The sequence below is a fragment of the Pteronotus mesoamericanus genome, unplaced genomic scaffold (genome assembly GCF_021234165.1).
Source record: "Pteronotus mesoamericanus isolate MK-2021 breed Mesoamerican mustached bat unplaced genomic scaffold, CSHL_Meso_final contig_163, whole genome shotgun sequence".
In the NCBI taxonomy this organism is placed as follows: Eukaryota; Metazoa; Chordata; class Mammalia; order Chiroptera; family Mormoopidae; genus Pteronotus; species Pteronotus mesoamericanus.
The window spans coordinates 8,393,521-8,411,424 of NW_026555064.1; the positions used below are offsets into that span (position 1 = coordinate 8,393,521).

Here is a 17,904-nt window from a genome sequence, read left to right on the forward strand (position 1 = left end):
CACTTTGTTGTCTTAGGATATTTGTGACTGCATGTTATAACTGGCTAACCATATCCTAAAGATTTATTTATTTTTTTAATCCTCACCCGAGGACATGGATTTTTAGAGAGAAGGGAAGGGAGGGGAAGAGAGAGGGATAGAAACATGGATTTCTATGACTACATTAATCAGTTTTGAGGGTTTTAGTTAGGCCTAGACACAACTGTGAGGTAATTGACTAAGTAATTATTGTAATTTATTATTAAATCAGCACATATTTATTAAAGGCCTATTATATGGCAAATAGTCCTCTGTGAGGCAGTTAGTGATTTTACAGAATTGACCCAAACTGACTGGCATCATCCTTTTCTATCCTCCTGGTGCTTACAGTACAGCAGAGGTGACATGAAATAAATAAGCAAGTATCAGTATGTGAACAGACACTGTGATTGATGCCACAAAGAGAAACAGCAGAGTTCTGTGGGACAAAATATTGGGTGACAAGGGAGGAATCTGCTGTGGGACGGCTAGACAGAGAGTATCTCTCTGGAAACCAACATTGAACTAAGAGCTGAAGTGTGAGGAAGAGAGTCCCAGGCAGATGGAACAGCAGGGAATAAAGAAAATGATTGAATAAAAGGATAAAGCGTCTGTAGCAAAGTCACAGAGGTAGAGAGAGACATAAGGCAAAGCTGGCGGAAAAGAGGATGAAAATGAATTTGGGAACTGGCCCCGTCCCGCAGGACCTTACAGGTACCCTTGAACCAGCTCTATCTGGCCACATTCTGCTCCTGGCATTTCTGTGCAATGTCATTTGGTCTTCTCGCCTGGTCCCCAGAATATAGGTGCTTTTAAATCCGTCACCCAAGCCTGCCCTCCTTCATCTCCTGCCGAAGTGCAGCATACCCATCTTACGACTGTGCAAAGAGGTTCTCAAATGTGTTCAGTGCTCTGGACACTGGTTCTATGACTTCTGCAGAAAGTGGTTTGGGGTCAAGAAAGTTGGACAATTTCTGAAAACGACAACACTCTCAGGAGCTTTAAATGCATATTAACATATTATAGGTTCGTATGTATATATACGTGTATATGTATGTGCATGTGAACCATAAGTTAGCTTGATAGTTCCCAAAGCTATTTCTAGGTTAACCTTAGGAAGTATTTCAAATGCTTCTTTCTCAGAAATAATGCATTTTGTGGTTTCTCATACTCCTGAGGCTGGCCTGCTTTTAAGTAACTGACTTATTATATGTGTCTGCACATTAAATTACAATAGATACTTTTCTAGAACCTAGATAAGTCGAGCCGGAGGGGGAGGGAAATGTTTGTTTTAGTGGTTTAGCTTTTTTAGGCAGGAGAATTTTCTTTACCACAGTTATATGGCTAATTGCTTCAAAATCTGATTATACTTGAGGTGTGAAAACATAGCCTTAAGTACCAACAAGGAGCACTGGAGTAAGAACTTACTAAGTAATTTTCACTATCAATATTAGTAGTATTTGTTCTCTGAAATCAAACAAAGGAAAACCACAAAAAACACTTAGCATCTCAGCTACTTTGCATCATTTCTTTCCATTGAAAATGCTTATTCCTCTGGATTTGTAAAATTCTCAAAATTTCAAAAAGTATTAAAGTGAGAAAAATGACTTGTGGTAGTGCCTACTGTCACACCTAAGAGTGATTTGATTTGATATAAATGTGGAGATTTTGTATTTGCAGCAATAAAAGTTTCAAGGCCCAGAGTATGAGAGTTAACCTATGCTTATTTCAGAAGAAGGGTTCTTAGCCTTTGTGATGGAAATGGTATTGACTTTTTAAGACCAATACAGTATCTTTCAATTCAGTTATCTACTACTAAAAACTAAGAAAAAAATCATGAAATAGTCCCAAGGATTTCATAACTCAGGAACAAAAAGCCTTGCTTCATCCCCAGAAAGACAAGAGACAGCTGTCCCTTAATTACGACTCTTGCCATTTGCTATTTGTTAAGAGATGTGTCTCAAATTTGGAATCTAATTAGAAATCTAAACTGAAAATGGATTTTTAAAAAGGTGAAGAAAGAAAAAAGATCAACACGGAAACATAGAAGTAGGGAGAAAAACAGAAATGGTAAATTCCAGCCCAATAGGATAATCACCTATGTGAAAGTGAGTTCGCCTCTGGGGAGCATGTTATCTGGCATGAAGTTGAACTTGACTGTTTCCCCTTTCAGGAGGCATTTTCTCAACCAAATGACATGATCTCTATGCATTGTTATTTTCAGAGATTATACTTTGCTCAGTGTGAAAACAATGGTTTTAAAGTTTTGAGGCCTAAGTTAAATCCCAGCCCCCTAACTTCTTCCCTATTGAAACGCGGACAGATTTTCTAACTATTCTCAATCTCAGTTGACCCATCTCTAAAATGGAATTTCTAAATCCCATTTTGCAATGTGGTTTCTTATTTGTCTCTTGACTTAACACACTGACTACTATGTAGCAGCAGATTTAGATATATTAAGTTGTGGAAAGGAAGAAAACAAAGTAGAAAGAAAACAGGTAAATTTGCAGATAGACAGTAATAGCTAGCACAGACTATTGCAAATATAAACATTCAGAGAGAGCTTTATTGATTCCGTATCCTGGAGGCGAAAACTCAAATCCTTTTCCTCAAGTAATTTTTTTTTCCTTGTAGATATTTTGGATTCTCTCTTCAGATTGTCAACCCCACTTAAGGCATAATGACACATTATTTCCGAATTATAGCACTTTATGTGCTGTTAGGCATGATAGTTGCTCAATTAGTATTAGTTTAATTGAGTGAGGCTGGGAACTAAGAGAGGCAGGAAGTTGGATCACCCAGCTTGTTCTCTTCCCTGGCTTACAAACTCGCTGTCTAACCTCTGAAGCAGAAATGATTTCACCCAGTGATAGGGCACCCCATTCTTGCTGCCTCTCCGTGTGCTCAGCTCTCATCAGATTACTTAATTTCCTGTTATTTATGCCTGTTCCACATGGTGGCTGTTTGTCTTTGCCTGCTTTGCCTCCATTTTCAGCATTTTTCCCTGTTCCTCATCCTTCCTTCTTGTGTCTCTCTTCTTCTCTCCCTTCCCTTAATCTCTCCCCACATTTTTTGGTGTACAAAGCTCCTTAAGTCCAATTAGATATCATCTCCTCCATGAAGCTGTCTTAAGTGTCTCCTGGGGTTATTATCTGACCCCCTTTGATTTTTTTTTTTTTTTTGGGCTTTGTTTTCTTTTGTTTTCATGTGCTATTCCTATTCTCCATCTGTGAGCCTGACACCCAGCCAGTGAAAGCCCAGCGCCGTATGTTCACGGCCCTTTTCTTTTTTCCTCGATCCTCTACTCCATCCTCTTACCTTTTCCCAGAGAACCCACCACGGGGGTGGACACCTGGCACCCTTTGCTGCCTGCTTCTCCCCGGGAGTCACCGGGGCTGTGACTTCAGGCCAGGAGCGCCAGGCTGCAGTCCCACCTCCGTCTGAGCCCAGCCAACTTTCCGCATGTGTCCTTGGTTTCGACTCCTCTGTCCCTTGGAGTCAGGAGCCTGGCTCTGTCCCAGGGGTCCAGGCGTCCTGATTCCCAGGACACCTGCCCGCCCCGCTTTCCCTGCGGCTGTCCCTCACCGTGGGCACCGTCCCTGACTGACGGTGGATAGACGTGTGATGCTGGGCGTTGCCCCTCCACAGAGGCCCCGCCCCTGGCTTCCCCACCCCCATCCCCAAGCTCAAGGCCACCCCTATTTATTGATGCACATTTAGCTCAAACTTGAGTTTACCAATTAAATCTTAGTAACTTGGACTCTTAGCCCCTATACATTCATATTTCTTCACCAATTTATTTCTCTTGGTCTTTTATGAAACAGATTTCTTTTTGCTTCCTTTTATGTCTCTGCATTCCTCTTGCCGGATTCATGTTAGTTACTATCAAAGCAGTCCAACTGTACCTCTCTTAGGCCATTTCTCCATTTGGCTAGCCATGCCCAAAAGTAGACAATGTTGTTAATATTAATAATGCTAGTTATATTTATTGACAATTTGCTGTATCTTCTAACATTTCTTGTTTTAGGTTTCCTGTTTAAAATCTATGCAGTAAAATTCCTAGATTTTTGATGTACGGTTCTAGCATTTTTGACACATGTAAATTGTCCGATACTCACTATCACAGGCAAGATTCAGAACACTTACATCACCTCAAAACCTTCCCTGTCTACCGCTTCACGGCCAGCCTCCCCGCCTGGCTTTCACCACTAGAGACCACTGGTGTGTTTCCTGTTTCCCGAAGGCCATGCAGATCGAATCTGCAGTGTGTAGCCCTTGGAGTCTGGCTGCTTTCACCTACCATAATATACGTAAGGTTTACCATTGTGTTCTGAAAACATACTTACATGATTTTAACGCTTTCACATTTATCATAGTTTTATGGCCCATGTCAAAAACAAACAAAACCCCAAGAAACTAGGGACTGCTTTCAGGTCCAAACCACAAGAAAAGCAGAGGGGAAAATTCACTCCCATGTGGTTTAAAACTTCTCCATGTTTTAGCCCCTTTTCACAATTTTCCTGCTTTTGTTTATTTTTCAAAAGCCTCAGGTCGCTTGCTTTTTGTGTCTACTTGTCATCAATGGGTGATGCAGTGTTTAGCTGCTTTGGTCCATTTCTGCAGGAAGTGGCTCGCCTAAAAACTTTTCGCGTATGAGTTTATTTCTCTCCACAATTCATTAGACGGGTAGTGGCGTATTCTCCATTTACAATGAGGAAGCTAAGGGACAATATGGCTCAGTAGATTGCCCAGTTTCTGGGGCCTGGGGAGTCTGGATTCCTAATAGGTCTTCAGCCCTTTGCATGCGCCCTCTCTCATGCTAAGCTGCTATAGTCGTAAGTGCGTGTGAGAGGGACTCAGATATGCATATGCTAGACTAACACAGAGCTCAGCTATGGAAGGAAGACCCAGAACTACAACAAGAAATTGTCCAACAAAATCACGTTTAGTAACTTTCCAGATAAGGGATTGAAAACTGGTGAGGAGATTCTCAAAGTAAGTTCACTAGAGGGAAAAGAGCCAGGAAGTGTTAAGCTGAAATTGGGGAGTGGGAGTGGGGGGGGGGGGGGGGGGTTGGGAGAGGAGGCAGGACGGAGAGAAGGGTGCGGAGGTGGGTTTTACCCTGGTTTTGCTATTTGCGTATTGAAAACTAGTATTTTGGCAATGGCAGAATGTACAAGAAACCTTTTCATTTACAGCAGTTCCATGTGGCAGAAGCTCAATAAATGTTTGTCCCACGAATTGATGATTATGGTATTTCCTTTTCTTCTCCTTACACAAGGGATCAAAGCAATCCTAAAAGTTGGAGAGCCACAGCCTGGGGTTGAGAAAATGAGTAGCGAAGAAAGAAAGTCCACACGTGTTGTTTTATTCAATATTTAAGCATAAATTAAGGACAGCTTTTTCACATACAACCTGAGCTTGAATACCACACTGCCTCAGTGGCAAGACTTCTCATACTCCAGACGATCATGGCAGATCAGCCCAGATTGCAGAGATGTGTTAAATCCATCCATGCTTTTCTTTGGTTCCATGAGAGGCGCCGGAGAAGTGCTAGGTGGAGTTGCAGGTGGAACAATGGCTTGGAACTAACTCCACTGCTGCTTTGTTGATATTCTTCCCATTTCACATTTAGGAATTGAACTTTTCTTTTTTTATTACACGTTATTTGTTCTTAACTTACATTGTAGCGCAAGGTTATTGAATAATATTTTCAGGTAGAATGTGTAATTGTGTATATATTGGAGTGTAAGGAAACTGCTTGTAGTGAAAGAATTAAAATTCATTATCTGCATGTAATAGGCAGTATGAATGAGAAAACTTCGTTATGCCGTATTATATTCCTTGTAGGTAACCTCAGGCACTCCGTGAACTTCTCTGGAGAGCTAAAGGGAAATCTGAATAATCACATATATACATTTATGCTTGGCTGCCATAATAAAAAGCAGAAGATAAAATTTTAATTAAATTCATTATGTCTTACTTTGAAATTTCAAATTTCAACAGAAAATGAGCCATTAATCATCAGAAACTATGGATAATTTACTTCATGCTAATTTGAACCTGAAATGTATCATCATAAGGAATTCAATCAGCTTGTGAATTAATAACTTGGATGTCTGTATTAGACATGCCCTGAGGATATAATCAAAGCTTCAGTTTTAGTTTTGCTTGGGCACATGGTATTTAATGGGCCTGGGTGTATGTGTGTGTCAGAGTTCTTAAGGGTTTTGAAACATTTGACATTGCTGAGGCAGCACTTCCTCTGAGTCCTCTTATTTAGTAAAAGCGAAAAAAAAAAAAAAATAACACACCAAAACTCCAGCCAAATTGAAATTGTCTCTGTGTATCTCTGCTTCTCGAGATAAGCCTGAATGGGATGCTAGGAGTCATTATACATGGAATGTGCGGTTGAATAAAAGTATTACAGAAAAATACCAACCCTGTTATCTTAAGTGTGAACAATAAACTGTCCTTTCTTTGTTTTCAGAAGACAGTAAAGGCCATTAAAAAACACCCAAGCATCTAGTGAAGTGCTCTATAACTCTTTTGTACTATTTTTTAAAAACCTTTGCTGTGTGATAGCAATTTTTCTTTTTAAAGTAGATTTGGGGCTCCAGACCAAGTTTTACAAGTTTTTGTTAAGTAAGCAAAACCCAGCGTATCACATGAAGTATTTATAAAAGAAAGAGTTTCCATGAGATACTGTCTTTTCTGAAACATCCATTTTTTTTTATCCTTTGGATGACAAGTGAGAAGCAATCAAGTGTCACACTCTGAGGAGATGGGTAAAAAGGCCACCTCCAAACACAAGACCTCTTTTATCCCCACATGGCCATCAGCTGGCTGGGCATATGTGGCTCTTACGTCCCATCTCTGAGCCTCTGTCTTCTTACCCCCTACATGGGGTGACCCCTTCTCCCTTCGAGTCTCTTCAATTTTGTATTCTCTTATAATATTGTAGCCCGTTGTTCTAAGCGTGACAATAGGTACACACATGTACCCAACCTGTTGCCAAGCGATGACTGAGAGTAAATCAAGCGTGTCTCATACCCTCACTTTGTAATCCTCCGGGGTGCGTCCATCTTTGTGACTAACTCAGGATACTTTCCAACACATCAGATGGCGGACTAACTGTATACACAAAGTTGGTCCAAGTGCTCCCCTCAGGACCTCAGGTCCCTGTTGGAAACTGTTTAAATTCTTGTCTGACCTGATGCTGCGCTGAGTCAAAGCCCTCGGAGTTCTCAGGATTAGGGGAATCTTGTCACAGGGATCACCAGAGACTCCCTTTTCCTTTGTGCACAGTGGAGACCAACACTCTTCCCAGCCTAATGCCAAACAGTCCAGCCACAGCCTTACCTCTGATTCACAATGACCCAAAGGCACCGCCCTCCGCTTGCTGCGTGGAGCTCTCTGCCTCACCGCTTTGGGTTCTGCCCTTCTGAACATCAGGATTTTGCTGGATCATTTAATGCTTATTGTGACTTGAGATCATGTCTCTACTGGATTGTGATCTCCAAAAGGGAGCCCTCAGATTCAAAGAAGAAAAAGAAGAAATTATTTATCCTCTTTTAAGTAATCAGAATGCTGGACCTGGAGTTTTGGCTATATTTAATCATTAGTTTCTATTTTAAAACTTTAATTATTTACAATTTTTTCTTGATTTTTTTCATGTTGATTTGTCCACTGAAAATATATTCACATCGGGACCAAGGGAAAGAGCCAGAGATGAGTGTATCTCAATCAGAAATGATATTACAAATAGAATTATAAAAGTATCTATCATCACCTGGTTTTCTCTTTCCTGGGGGTTTCGGTACTTAGGCATTAAATGCTATATTGATAGACTAAGTTTTCCAGAGGTTTTTGTTTTTAAGAAAGAAAACAATGTAAATGAAAGGATAAATAAATACTTTCTAGACCTCCATTCTTTCTTTCTGCCTACTACCCTGATTTTCTTTTTTAAAGGATAATAAAAGTTTGTAAATTTTTGTAGGGTAAAATGAAAAGACATGGTAGGTGGACTAGAGAGAAAGCTCTGAAATCAGACACTCAAGTTCACATCCTTGGTTCTGTAATTACTAAGTGGGTCCTGGACAAGTTACTCTTCAACCTTCAGACTTCACCTCTAAAGCTGGAGTTATATCTTAAATTTGTTACGAGTATTAATTTAATGCATTTAAAGTGATGACACAGAGCGTGGCACATAATACATATTCAGAAGCGACACATAAATACTTAGAAAATGTGGCTAAAATGCAGCTCAGAAGCAGTGGCAGAGAGAGGATTTCATCAAGAGTGGATGGGTATTAGCAGAGCCCCTTTGATTTCATGTTTACAAGGAAGAAAGGGAAGTGTATCCTGCCAGTCAGTTGTATTTTATTGAATTGGTTCTCTTGTTACCCACCCCCTCCATTTCAGTGTGTCACATGCTTCGAACAACTTTGTGCCCTAAAACCAAGAGTCCAGACATTTTCAGCAAACCGTTGGATGATGGTCCTGCGCTGGTGACTAGTTCTTATTGTGAGCCGCCAGCCCCAATGCTTTTCAAAGCGCGGCATGCCGTGCCCTGGCTCTGCTTAGCCTGGGAGGTACCTGGCCTGACTGCCAAGAGCTGAGTGGACTGCCAGGCGTCAGGCAGCAGAGCTGAGCAAGAGAGAGCCAAGATAAGATAAAGTCAGTGGGGAATCTAGGCTGGCATAAGACTGGTCACTGGCAAGAGTCTACCACAAAGAGGCTCCATAATAGGTGGGGGGGAGGATAGGTAGGCATCAGGGACCCCAGGCAGATAACAGAAGTCCTGGGGAGAAAGGAGCCCTGGAGGGAGGACGTGAGTCAGTGGTTGGAGAGACTGAAGTCCAGGCGAGGATCCATGATGGCTCCTGGCGTCCATCTAGAAAGGAGAGTTAAGTGACATGGGCTTTAAGCCCATATTGACTTTTCATCTGCTGGAGCGCCCTCTTCTCCTCTCCCAGTTTATGGGCCTGGGGCCTGGGGAGTCCTCTGTGCCTTAAAGGGCTGCTTCTCATGCTTGAATGCTCACAGGAGATACAACCCCTGAGCTACAATGCCAGTGCTCCCTTAGTAAATCTGGGTCCGGCTCAACGGGCTGCGTTTCTAACAAGCTCCCCAGAAATACAGATACTGCTGGTCCAGCGGCCATGATTTAAGGGGCAAAGCCTTAAAAGACTGTTGCTGCTTGCTCTTGCTAAATCCGCAGGTCTTCTGTTCTCTCTCCTGTCAGGGCGGCTTCCTCAGGGCACAGATGAGAAGCACATTGCTGGCTGGTTCAATACCGAGCCCCAGCAGCTGGACTTTTGATCAGACTGGAGCCTTGACAACCCTCATCTTTTTTCTTCTGTGGCAAAGCAGATCCTCACTGAATTTAATATTGCTAGCAAAACCACGCTGAAGGCCTGGGGAATTCGGCAGTCTCTGAGGCAATTGTGTTTCCTGGGCAGAAGTGTGGCCCTGGAATGCTTGTCCATCACTCTGCCTGGTCAGGGGCTTCGGGAGAAGCCAGGAGGGCCTTGACCTTAAAAAAAAAAATGCCTGATTGTTTTTTTCCCCCAGGTAAAATACAGAATTTGTCAATTTATGCCACTTTTATCTAAGGGAACCTTTTCCTGAAACCTTTGTTTTTATTCTGCGATTATCTTTGAATGATCTAAAATAAGGATACATCCCTGTTACTGAGCATAGGAAAGAAGGTGAAGGGATTAGTCAAAGGACATATTCGTGGGCCTCCTTTTCAATCCTCAAGGCGACTGATTAGGAGCAAAGGTTGGGTCTGTGATCCAGAAATATAGTGAAGATGCCCAAGTCCAGTATCTAAGTCCCATATGCACGGCGGTCTTCCACAAATGTGACCCCATTGATGCTCATGCATTTGTCGCAGGTTCTTGAGAGAACGTGGTATAGTTAATACGTGCCTGTCCTTATCAGAAAGACTTCTAAACTCAAATAGTGAAAAATAAATTAGAAAGCATTATCTTAATTCAAAATGTAATTTTCAAATTGATAGAATGTGGTGTCATGGCTCTTTCCCTCAGCAAGTGTCCCTGGTCATATCTTTAGAAGCCAATGTGCATTTATCTGCAAATTTAGTATGTTATTTTCTAAAGATTCAAGATGCTTTCTGGATTTAATTTTTGCCAGATTATCTTCAAAACTAAAGCTGAATTGTAAATGAAGCCGCTTTGTTAAGAAAAACAAAGAGTAAGGCTGTGGGTTTGTGAAATTGGAGACCAAATTGGTATTCCAAACCCAAACTCTGTTGCTCCTATCTCATTAAAAAGCATCGGGCAGACATTTAAAGATTTTTATACATTTTAATTCAGCTGGTCACTTGATTTAAAACTACATTGATTTTTTTTTTCTAATTTGTTCTTGGCCATGCATATCATGTTAAATATCAAAATGAATCTGAAACTCTTTGAGGCTGTATCACAGGGTATTACATTCTTGGAGGGACTTTCTTTCCCCCATGCTAATTTTCATCATTTTGCTGTCGCTTTCATTTCCCCTTGAGCTTTAGCTTTTAGGGATTATTATTCATGGTTTTCAGCATCTACCTCGATCATTAAACAATTAAACTTTTATCAGGCAGAGCGGTAAGAGCCTCTGTGGCTAATGATGAGGTTGGAAACTCCCCTGTACAACCTGTTGGCTCATCTTGGAAGAAGAGTGTCCTGCCAAATTATCTTTATGTGCTCATGAATAATATCCTAACAAGGATGGTTGGAGAGCCGAGCACAAAGGGCAGTTCTAATGGAAAGAGTGAGAGTAAAATTCACCTTGTAAAACATTATAATGCCTCGACAGGATGCTAGCTCTTCTTGCTGCTAAATTGGGTGCACTTACATTAGCAGCCCCTGTAGCTATCTGCTACTCTACAGAATGAACTAGGAGAGAAAGAATATACCTTTCAGGATTTAGAATTCTTCATATGACCATAAATATCTGCAGAGAAAAGATCCATTTAAAGCAGAGTTCCTGGTACATTAACTGGGTGGATTGGTCTTGAATGTAAAAGTGGTATGAGCAGGCAGGAAGTGATAGTCTCTATCTACCTCTTTTAATTCTTAGCTTTAGACTGAACTTTGAGGTAACCAGTATTTTTGCTGTTGATGTTTCCCAAATGCAGAGTTTCAGAGAGGGATATCAGGCCTTTAGGGTGAAGATACATCGATATTAGACCAGGAATCATTGGCAGTGACTTTTGGGCACAAAAAATTGGAAAATTGTACAACTGCGAAGGTTGATCATGGAAATCAAAGAGGAAGGCCCGTCAGAGGAAGGCCAGCACTTTCTTCCCACACCCCAGGCAAATGACACCGGGGACTTTCAGTTGACAAGTAAGTATGCGCACATCCCTTCTTAGTACTCTCTGACAATGCGCATTGTGTTAACCAAACACACACAGGCATGTGTACTCCCAGAAACTGGGGGTCTAACAAATGGCATGAGATTAATTTTTTTCCTTTGCACTACTTATTTTGGTGTTGTGAGTCTATGAAACACTTCTTTTCTCTTTTAGAGAGAGAAAGGAAGGAAGAGAGAGATAGAGAGATATCTATTTGTTCTCCTTATTTATGCATTCTTTGGTTGCTTCTTGTATGTGCCCTGACCAGGGATGGAACCTGCAACCGTGGTGCATGGGGACAACGCTCTAACCAGCTGAGCTACCCAGCCAGGACCGCTTCTTTATCTTTTATCATTTTCTACGAGTTAGATGATAGTCCAGGGAACCACTACAAATCAGATGGTGGAGTCAGAGTTCTTGAATGTGTATTAAGACTCCAACATATACTTTTTAAGTACACCTTCTATTTAGCTTTTATATGATCTCATATGGAATTGTTTTTTGGAACATAGATATTTTTTCTTTAAAACCAAAGGCATGTAGCTGGAAAGCATTAGGGCAAAACGGTTACATTGCTGTCATTGCCCTACCTGAGAGCACCGAGCAACATCAGCAGAGCAGGCTTGGAGATTTGGGCACAATTTACATCTGAACATTGCAACTGGGATTTGTGCTACTCACATAATTGAAATCATTGGAAGAATTTTATGTTTCTCTCTTGTGTTTAAAATTCTAGGGTTTGGGTTTTACTGCTTAGCATGAATTGTGTCTTTTTCTTTTCGTTTCAGAGGATTCCTGTTGCCCAGTTATTAACACTGGCAAATATATGCCTAACCTCTCATTTAGTTTACATTATAAAAATAATCTTTAGAAAATGGTATTGGATGCATTTTCTGAGAAATTTGGTTGTCAGAGTTTACAGTAGAGTTAATTGTTAATAACCTTTTAAAAAATCCACACTGTTCGAAACACACAAAGGCCAACCTAATGATTGTCATTCTGAGCTCTCTGGGAAAGTATAAAATTGTTAACCACAGCATTGTTAAATGTCAGCAGAAGAAAAAAATAAAATGGTTACCATGCAAACACTGTGAACTCTTTAAATTAAAAAAAAAAAGAATGATTTTTATACAAAGAGCTGGTTCTAACAATATATTAGTGACCAGATGTTATTAAATTTAAATTGTATCTGATGAATCCACCAGTAAAAATAAACAAGAAAAGGATTTGTATAAAATTCTTACACTTACTGCCAAATGGTTTGCTTTTCCATAAGTTTAGTTTTGTTTCTTCGGCCCCCCATGAAGGGTAACAAATGGCGTCCCAGTCCTCACCCACTCTCCTTCAGGAAGCCCTTGTGCTGTGTGTGGCCTTCAGGCATCCGCCTGTCCATTGTCACTTACCACAGCCTGGTGTACCCATTTCCTTATCTTTGTCCTCAGACTTGCTTTCCCTTCCACTTCATCCTAGATCAATGACCATGCTATTAGATTTTTAAAAAATCTCTAGCGAAAGAAATGGAAGCCTTTAATAGAATGTTGATTTGAGCTAGCTATCAATAGGTTGGTAGCAGAATACCCATGATAAAGCATGATATCCTTTATAATATAACTAGAGATATCCCTTTAATTAATAATTTACTATGTATAGCAGATTGGAGTGGTTTGGGGAAAAAAACAACGATTCCATATGGAAGAGCACTTTGGAGAGGGGGTCCCTCTTTGAAGGTTCCATCCTGTCTCCATGCATCCAAAAGAAACACACAGTTGGAAAATGTTTTATATTTGTTGCAGCTTACAAAAACAATATTTCTAAGGTTCTTTATGGCCATGGAGCAAAACAGATCAGTCGAATCTTTAGTCATATCTAGTTCTGCTACAGATGTGTGTATCTGTATGATGAGAACCCACTGCTTATAAGTTGGATCAACTGAGCTTATTCATTCTGCCCGATAATGTGTTAATATATTCTGGGCAGCATGAAACATACTAATATTCAGTGGCATATTTTTGATAGTGAGTTAAATATCTTTAATCTGAGTTCTTACCATTTGTTTGTAGGTATTCAGAAGTCACCCAATGAACCACAGTTGGAATTTATCCTTGGTAAGAATCCCATCTTGTTTTTATCAATAAATATAATAATTTATCTATGAAGCTTTGCAAGTTGTAGATACATTATTTATATCTTTATATATTTTACAATCTTTTATGAACATTGTTCGGTGCAATTTTTTTCTGTAAGGTAAGTGCTGTTTTATGAATTTTTATGTTAAGAATCTGAGCCAAGGACTGTGTTGGTTCCCTACCCCCAAGGACTTAGGGTTCAGCGGTGACAAAGGTGCACTTCTCAACCAAGTCTGGAGACAACAAATACAGGGCCCAGAACTGATTCTCACACAGTGACTGGGTTTCATTGCTAATCAACATTTCTGGGAATTCACGTGTCCGTTTCCTGACTCCCTGGGCTGGAGACTAACCCCATGTGGAGTTTTCCTGTATGAGACTTACAAGGTTCTTGTCCCTGCCGCTCTCACTTGCTCTTCTACCTTGAAGATGGAATTATGCTTTCATTTTGCAGCATAATTTATTGAGAAAATAGTTATATATAATTTTGGTTCTAATAGCTTGTTTTCTCTTTCTAAAAGACTTTGTTTTAAGAGTGGTTTTAGGTTCACTGCAAAATTAGAGATTTCCCATATACCCCCTACCTCCACACATGCATAGCCTCCCTCATTTTCAACATCCCTTGCCAGAGTGGTACATGTGTTAGTGTTGATGAACCTACATTGACACATCATTATCACCCCAAGTCTGTAGGTTGCATTAGGATTCTCTTTTGGTATTTCACATTCTATGGGCTTCCATCATTATAGTATCATACAGAGTATTTTTACTGCTTTCATAATCCCCTGTGCCCCACCCAGTCTTCCTTCTTCCTCCCCTAATCCCCACTCACCCCTGATCTTTATTTCTGTCTCCATAGTTTTACCTTTTTCAGAAGGTCAGATAGTTAGAATCATAAAGCATGTAGTCCTTTCAGATTGGCTTCTTTTACTTAATTATATTGCATTTAAGTTTCCTCTATGTATTTTCATGCCTTGGTAGCTCATTTCTTTTTAGCACTGAATAATATTTCATTTTCTGGATGCACCACAGTTTATTTACCTATTTGCCTCCTGAAGGACATCTTGGTTTCTTCCAAGTTTTGGCAAATATGAATAAAGCTGCTACAGACATCTTGTGCAAGTTTTTGTGTAGACGTAACTTTTCAACACCTTTGGGTAAAGGCCAAGGCACTCAGTTAATGGATCATATAGTAAGAATGTATTTAGTTTTGTAAGAAATTGTCACACTGTCTTTGGAGCGGCTATATACCATTTCACATTCCCAACAACGTATGAGTTCCCATTACTCCGCAGCCTCACCAGCGGTCAGTATTGTCAGTATTCCTGATCGTGGTATAATTTATTTTTAATATTTAATTTTTATTACATATGTAGCTAAAGGGTGCTGTCAGGTAAGAATTCTAGATTTTTTTCTTCATGTTTTCTCAAGTATCGGGAAACAGAAATGGGAAAACTCAAGAAGATACTGTGGTCATACCAATCAAGTTGTACTTTTTCCCCCCCTAGAGTTCTCAGACATAGAAAGCACTCATTTTCAGAATGGGAGCAAAGGAGCCAAGGAGACCTGGGTACCTCTTGACTCACTGACTCTAACTCTTACTCCTTGAGTCTTCATCTAACCATCTTTTATTTTTAATGAAAAAAAAAACATTTTTTTAAATTTCCATTTTTGATCGGCCATCTGAAAAGTGATTTGTTTGAGTGATTGGAGTGTATTTCAAAGCACAGATAGAGTCTTCTTATTTGCGTCCTGGAGCATGGGGGTAACCTAATGGGGGCAGAAGCCGTCGGAGTGAGGAGGGTGTCAGGTCAACCCGGGGACCGGCTTTCCCGAGGCCAGATACCCATCCTCTATTTCGATCAAAGCAACCTGTCTGGTTCGAAGGCCTAACTGTGCTCTTCGTTTTGAAAGTCCAGTGAAGGTTAGTAACAAAAATGCTGCTGTCACTGGCATTTCTGGCTTTGGGTCATAGATCTAAGAGATGAGCAGCTGTGAGAATTGATTCATAATGATCATCCTCCCATTAAAAAAAAAGACAAACTTCAAATACCTTTTTTATGTTTATCCAAAAAATACAATAGATAATTTTATCTTATCACAGGGCAAGAAATGCCTAGCAATAAAACAAAAGAAAGTTATTTACAGTCTTCAGGGAAGTGCATTGTTGATCTTGAAAGGTACATTCCCTAAATTCTTTGTTATGTCTCTTAGCACTTTAACATCCTCAACTGTATTATTTACTGAAAAAAAGAAAAAAGCTTTTAAACTACTCTTTCAAGGACACTATAGGTTTTACTGTACATTTTTGTCACTTTTTTTCTTTAATTCTTTTAATCCCACAAATTCTTCAGCACTTCACCCATTATATAGTTCACTTCATTTCATAAGGAATAATGAGAGAATAGTAATTACTTAAATATTTCTATAATTGTTGGAGAATGTGCATATTTATTTCATTAGAAAAAAACCCTTAACATCTTAAAACAAAAAATAATTTCAGCAAAAATAGAATAAACAAATTAGAGAGTTTTTCCTCTTAATTTTCCAACTAAATTTTTGATATTTGATTCTTGAGTATTTACCAAAGTATTAAAATAAACTGAGAACTCCAATGGCTTTGCCTTTTACATTTAGAAAATAGCTCCGCTGATTTTGCCAGGTGCCATTTTGCTTTGAATAAGTTTGTTTCTATTGAGGACTTGTTTCTGCCTTGTCTGCATGCCACTATAAAAATCGCTCTCTTGCTGAAGTTCTCCTGCCAAATCTTTATTTGACTAAATGAAGTAGGAGATGCTTAGTCAATTGAGCAAGCTAATTGGCTAAAAATATCTTGCTATCCCAAGATAAGTATGTACTAAAACAGTGAGTATCTTATGTCCATTTTCAACTACATTTCTAATGGTTGGCTGCATTTAAATGATATAATTCACCCTACAATTGCAACTTGACTTCCACATATCTTTCATTGTTTCATTGGAGTGTATGGAAACCCTGGTTATTTTCACAAAGGGAGAAATCATTAAAAACCCAGGAGAATGCTTATTTTCATTTTAACAAAGCTGGCATTTAAGAAGAGAAATCATTTCTTAAAATCTGCATGCATTTCTTTCTTGAAACCATTGTTAGAAATGTATAGAGAAGACTAATACTGACAATGATATAAAAGAAATTGCTATGAACTGTTTCTCAAGTTTACTGCCCTGATTATGTTTAAAATGTTCATGGTCCTGTGCCTCCATTTACTATCTCCAGGGTCAATAGAAAGTTTATAAGAATGTGGACATCACATATATCATACATTCAAAACAATAGGCAGTAAGGTGATGTGTACCGCCCTAGAGTTCAATGATTAAAATTCAGTTTTTTTTCACAGTATGTCATGCTATAATGACAAGATGTCCTCAGGTAGGTTATTTCAAATATTCGAGTGACTTTAAATAAGGAAGGGTTATCCTCCTTTGGTTGTTAAGGCTTTGTCCAAGAAAGTGCTGATTTAAACACTCTCTTCTTGCCTTGGATCACATATTAAATTATGTGTCCTGATTTTGGATTCTGTACAGAGAGCTTCTTCTAATGGCTCAGTTAGAAAAAAGGTCATATAAATCATATGATCAGTTTTCTGTCTTTAGAATTTGAAAATGTGTATTAAAATGTGCCCAAATTGATAAGCTGCACACAACAGTCTCATCTCTTTACAGTCACAGCTTTTATAGCTCGCTAGAGCCTTCATTAACCTGCATGTCAGGTTCATTTATACTTTATGAATTGCTATAACTCAGCTCTTGTTTTCTACATTTCTCTGAAAGAGAAAACTCTTAGGAGGCCAAACTTACCAATTCTCCCATGTTCACGCTTCTACTTCCTCTGGTCTGTGTTCTATAAATGATTATGAAGCACTGACTTGTTTAAAGTTCCAGTGGGAGAGTGGATTTTAGGATATCTTCTTTAGTATTTTTACCCTCTACACAGTATGCAGGGCCAGCTAAAGGGAATACCAAGTGCAGAGGTATATTTTCATGTTTAATCTATCGATAAAAACATTACTGCTTCCTACAAACTGCTAGATAATCTTCAAGCAACAAGAGAAGCAACTGCTAAGAATCAGGCAAGGCCTGTGCTGGCCCTACTTTGTGGCCTCATTATAAAATTATTGTTGTCTTATTGGTTCTGAGAGTGTGATACTTTTCTTACAAAACATCGCATTCCACTGAACGATAGTTTGGGGGACACCCTCTCATGATAAGGCGTCGTGTCAAGCACTGGGGGCGTGCGGTAGTGCTGCAGTAAGAGCTCCATTTTTCGAGTATCTTACTATGTGCTTACCTCCCTCCAAAGAGGAGGATATGTTTTCCTCACCAGACTCTACAGGATAATAACATCAACAATGAC

At 39.6% G+C, this 17,904-nt stretch overlaps 1 protein-coding gene across 4 annotated transcripts in view; it reads left to right on the plus strand.

Annotated features, from left to right (window-relative positions):
• Positions 1-17,904, plus strand: part of INPP4B (inositol polyphosphate-4-phosphatase type II B) — a 544,323-nt gene that overhangs the window by 264,046 nt on the left and 262,373 nt on the right. For all 4 annotated transcript variants that reach the window (XM_054562864.1, XM_054562878.1, XM_054562860.1 and 1 more), the window contains exons 4-5: positions 11,168-11,378; positions 13,447-13,491. In XM_054562864.1, the coding sequence (XP_054418839.1) occupies positions 11,288-11,378; positions 13,447-13,491 (136 nt within the window). In that variant the 5' untranslated portion in view covers positions 11,168-11,287. The remainder of the gene's footprint in view (positions 1-11,167; positions 11,379-13,446; positions 13,492-17,904) is intronic.